The 2,044-nt window shown below is 35.7% G+C and overlaps 1 protein-coding gene across 1 annotated transcript in view; it reads right to left on the bottom strand.

Annotated features, from left to right (window-relative positions):
- The window catches only part of LOC102208704 (uncharacterized), a 3,730-nt gene extending 1,718 nt beyond the window's left edge, over window positions 1–2,012 (bottom strand). The window contains exons 1-4 of the mRNA XM_013911605.1: window positions 1,079–2,012; window positions 620–958; window positions 229–510; window positions 4–155 (exon numbers count right to left, since the gene is read on the bottom strand). Of these exons, the coding sequence (XP_013767059.1) occupies window positions 4–155; window positions 229–510; window positions 620–958; window positions 1,079–1,217 (912 nt within the window). The 5' untranslated portion in view covers window positions 1,218–2,012. The remainder of the gene's footprint in view (window positions 1–3; window positions 156–228; window positions 511–619; window positions 959–1,078) is intronic.
- Window positions 2,013–2,044: the final 32 nt, after the last annotated feature.

Raw genomic sequence — 2,044 nt, 5'->3', positions numbered from 1 at the left:
AACTGTAGTGTATCCATCAAACACTGAATCTATATTGCACTTTAGGGACCCGTGTGGATGTACAGGCACAGATGTGGTTGAAGTTCTGTTTGGATTATTTGATTTCATGCTGCACGTCACAGCGCAAGATGCAGATGAATCCTTACTGTCATATACTGTAAGTAAAGATCAAAAGGTTACATCAGGTTATCTTCTACTATGAAACAATGATGTTTGTGTGTTTCTCACCTGTAACTACACACAAATTGATAGTGACTCGCTTAATACTGTGTCCGACACAGCTACTCATCCAGCAGGTATATTTCCCAGCATCTTCTCTTCTGACATTTCCAATATATATAGACTTGTTGAAAGTCAAATTGTCTGTTGTTGCTCTTACTTCTGATTTCCCAACAGCAGTCGTTGCTTCAAAAGTCCAAAAGTTTATTTTATCAAGTTCACTTGAACATGTGTGCTGAAAACTGCTGCCAGCAACAAAGTAAACTGTCTCATTGACGTCTTTCCACGTCTCTGAAAAAAGAGAGGTAAAGGATTGTGATAATTATCTTTGGCAAATTTAAAAACCATAAGCACAGGTAGATTCTGACTTAACGGAGAAAAATATGACAGCAGGACAAACCTTTCTTCACTATGATGTCAGTGGACTTTTGGCATGTTTCTTGGCAAGTTTCACACCAGTACACACCTTCATCCTCCTCGGTAAAAGAGCTGATGAGCAAGGAATGATTGGATCCAATTCTCAATTTGGGATTGGACATTTGATGATATAGGATTCCCCTCTTATTTCGGAAGAATAACTGAACCTGCTTACTGCTATGGTCCTTCATGTAAAACCATTTGAAAGAGTCTGATCGATGGATGTAATGCTGACACGGTATCACAGCTCGACATCCCAGCGAAAAATTAAGTTGTGTTGCGACTCGCAAAATATCACGTTGCTCATTTAAATTAACAGTCACTTGAAAAATATATGAAATATTCAAAAGTCAGTTCATCAATTGTATTTTAAATACATTGTATTTAATTAAGCAATTTGAATAATGAATTTAGTTAAGTAATGATTTGATCAGATACTCACTGTTTCCTGAGAAAGTAGAGAAGTTCCAAACAAGTAAAAAGATGAAAATGAAGCCTTTCTGTTTCATATGGGAGAAATTCCTGTCCCCGCAGAAATAAAACCCAACATGAAGCATCCTGGCTGTACCATTACTGCTCATAAAAACACAGATCACAAACTCTGCCTCTCAGCAAAAGGTTTTAGATTGAGCTTAACAGCTTAAATGAGCCTGACACATCGGAAGTGGTCCAACAGCCAGTACAGAGGAAATTTAGCAAGGTTGTCACCCACACTGTTTTTCTGATGTGGTCTGGCATATGATTTGCTTCTTACATTTAGTCTGGGTGTTAAGACACAAAATGTGCATCGCAAACCAGTTTCTTTTTTAATATATAGATGCCTAATATGTTCTCACATTGAATTTTATGCTGAGATAATGTTTGTGGGGGTTGAACCAAAACTGTGATTGAGCTGTTTTGACAGTTTATCGTACGGTTAAACTCACTGGAGTTTGGACTTCATGTGCAAACAAAGCACTTGTAACCAACTTATTGACTGCCAAGTACAACAACTAACACAATTACACTTTTATTAATGAGATTAAATTCTAATGAATCATATCATAAACGCCCCAAAAGTGCTGAGCTGAGTACTTTAAAGTGTCTTAATTTGTCATAGATCATCATGCAATTAAGTATGATATGTAATCTGGAGTATTTATTCGTTTAAAAAAACATGAATATAATCTGCACAGATTATATTTAACAATATAAAGTTAGAGGCGTTGTCAAGGATTTCCTTGCTTGTTGAGTTTTTTAATCATAAAGTCAATTAAATGGATTTGATTGTGTCAATATTTCTTAAAATAAACTCAACGTATGTAGTAACAATATGAAGGAACAAATGTTTGACAGGCAAACAGAATAGCCAAAAGGAAAACCTACATTTTTGCGTGTGATGTTCACTTTACATAAGAAGAAATTATTT

Source organism: Pundamilia nyererei, unplaced genomic scaffold (assembly GCF_000239375.1).
Source record: "Pundamilia nyererei isolate P.nyererei 1_Seehausen unplaced genomic scaffold, PunNye1.0 scaffold00067, whole genome shotgun sequence".
Taxonomy (NCBI): domain Eukaryota; kingdom Metazoa; phylum Chordata; class Actinopteri; order Cichliformes; family Cichlidae; genus Pundamilia; species Pundamilia nyererei.
This window is presented reverse-complemented; position numbering and strand designations above follow the sequence as displayed.